General features: G+C 44.3%; 1 protein-coding gene across 1 annotated transcript in view; it reads right to left on the bottom strand.

The window, feature by feature from the left end:
* Positions 1–1,326: 1,326 nt before the first annotated feature.
* Positions 1,327–2,483, bottom strand: part of Cfap53 (cilia and flagella associated protein 53) — a 68,376-nt gene continuing 67,219 nt past the window's right edge. The window contains exon 8 of the mRNA XM_021150573.1: positions 1,327–1,791. Within this exon, the coding sequence (XP_021006232.1) occupies positions 1,563–1,791 (229 nt within the window). The 3' untranslated portion in view covers positions 1,327–1,562. The remainder of the gene's footprint in view (positions 1,792–2,483) is intronic.

Below are 2,483 nucleotides of genomic sequence, written 5' to 3'. Positions count from 1 at the left end.
CCAGCTTATCTCCAGTAGATGACGTAGTCCATTTCCAGTCTCCATCATTCGAAGTAACACAACTCCATCTCCTGCAAAAGAAATCCTGGGGCCCCTCCACATTGTGGGCCTTTTCAAGACTCAGGGCAACTGTAGAACCTGTAACTGTGAGCCAGATTTGGGGAGGGGGGTGCTTTCAACCACAGAATTGATCTGATGGAAGCAAAAGTATAGGGGAGGCCACCAAGTCCCTGGGGTAGCGACCTGCTGTGTGCTGTTTATAATGGCCCCTGGGATGGGGGTCTCTGAGCTGCCAGGTAAGCTGCTGAGGGGCATGAGGATTATAATCCTTCACCTGAATTATGCCTGCAATGCAGGAGAAGCTTAAAAGGATCCATAGTTTTTTCCACTTTCCATTCATCTTTGGGCAGTTCAGGAGCTTGCTTCACGTGGGAGGCATGGATCCAAGCAGAGATGCCTTCAACTGTCACTGCAGTAGGGGTCATCAAGAGTACCAAGTATGGCCCTTTCCAATGAGGCTCAAGATTGCTGACCTGATGCCGCCGGACAAGGACAACGTCCCCTATTTGGAACTGGTGCGGCACGTGTAAGTCTTCAGCCTTATATACTTTTTTCAGTTATTCCCAGGTCTGGCGTCTGACCACCTCAAGGGCCTTTAGGTGGACAAACAAAGGTTTAGAAAAAACAGCATCAGGATCATACACTTCACCCAACTCAGTGAGTGGTGGCGGTCCCCTACACAGGATCTCATAAGGGGTGAGTTTAAATCACCCTGTGATGTTCCGAACTCAGAACAGGGCAAAGGGAAGGAGGCTGCAATAGCTTTCAGGCAAGAAGGCCACCCTCTGGCAACAGAGTCTAACTTCTTGGATAGGTAAGCCACTGGCCTTTGCTAAGGTCCCAAAGTCTGAGTAAGGACTCCTCTGGCGATCCCTGCTCTCCCATTCACATAGAGAGTAAAAGGTTTGGTTAGGTCAGGCAAGGCTAAGGCTGGGGCCGTCAGTAGGGCCCTTTTAATTTCTTCAAAGACTTTCTGGTGATCTAGGGTCCAGCAACGTGTTCCTGGAAGGTTTCTTTTTCAAGTTCCTGCCTGTCTTGAGCCTGATTTCCCACAGTGATGGTTGTGGTTTGGAAGTGTAAGACAAACACATTCTTCCCCAGGTTACTTTTGGTCAGTGGTTTATCACAACAGGGGAGCCAGAACATGGGCCAAATTATAAACAAACCCATTTTCTTTACTAATTCCTGTCTCCAGGATTTTGGCAAACCGCCAAACAACAGTTTTTCATTCCTGCAAAACCACACAAACTATACTGCAACCCTCTGTTACCAGAAGCTAAAATAAATCTTTATTCTTTTTAAGTTGACAATGTCAGATTTTTTTTTTTTTGCTATAGCAATATAGAATTAACTACTATCCAAAGAACAAATTCCTTTGAAGGAAGAAAATTATGTCTAATAAAGTATACAAACTCAGAGAATAAGTGTTTAATCCATTAGTCAAAAGGTGTAGTTAAAAAAATATTGAAAGACCCAGAAAACATGCATTGATTTGTATAAAACTATAGAGGAGGCTTGTCAGGGTAACCCCTCCGCATGGGGTGGACATTCTGGGACAGAGCTTGATTCTCAGAGAGGATCCTCTGTATTTTGTCCAGGCAGGCTTTGTTTGCTGCCAACCCTGCTTCAAACTCCTGGCGTTCCTCTTCCTTTTCTGCTTCTCGAGTCTGCTGCTGGTGGGCAATCTGCATCTGAAGTTGATTCCTATACTCCTCTGCCAAAGCACTGCGCCTAATGTTTTAAAGGTAACAAAGTATAACATTAAAAGTTACCATTTGGATATATGTATACCATCATCAGGAAATACAATGTATATACTTAATCTTTCCATTAATGTGGTCTAGTTAAGTAAATATCACTTTGAGACTGAGAACTGAGATTGTTCAGTCCTGTGACAGGTCTGTTGGGCTTTTTTGTTTGTTTTATTTTGTTTTTAATATTTTAAGAAACTCTAGTGCTGGAGAGATGGCTCAGAGGTTGAGAGCACTGACTGCTCTTTTAGAGAATGCAAGTTTGGCTTCCAGCAACCAAGTTATACGTTACAGCAATCTGTAACTCCAGTAACAGGGTTCTAATACCCTCTTCTGGCTTTGAAAGACCCCCGAAGGGAGACCCTCACTCAAGTCTCGGGATAGCTGAGGACCCCCAAGGACTCATGAGAGACCAAGCTTGATGCAAATCACACGAAGCTTTATTGGGGAAAGCCAAAGCTCTGGGGATGACTCGCATCCCAGGCAGGAGTAAAAGAGTCGACCCAGAAGTGAAATGGGACCCTCCTTTTATGGGCTCTCAAGGGGAAAAGAAGGAGGGGGAAAGTAGGGCATTTCCAAATCACATGTCTCTAAGCAAACAATCTCTCTCTCTCTCTCTCTCTCTCTCTCTCTCTCTCTTTTTTTTTTTTTTTTTTTTTTTTTTTTTTTTTT

This window comes from Mus caroli, chromosome 18 (assembly GCF_900094665.2).
Source record: "Mus caroli chromosome 18, CAROLI_EIJ_v1.1, whole genome shotgun sequence".
Taxonomy (NCBI): domain Eukaryota; kingdom Metazoa; phylum Chordata; class Mammalia; order Rodentia; family Muridae; genus Mus; species Mus caroli.
Note: the sequence above shows the minus strand (reverse complement) of the source record. Positions and strands in the feature narration are given on the sequence as shown.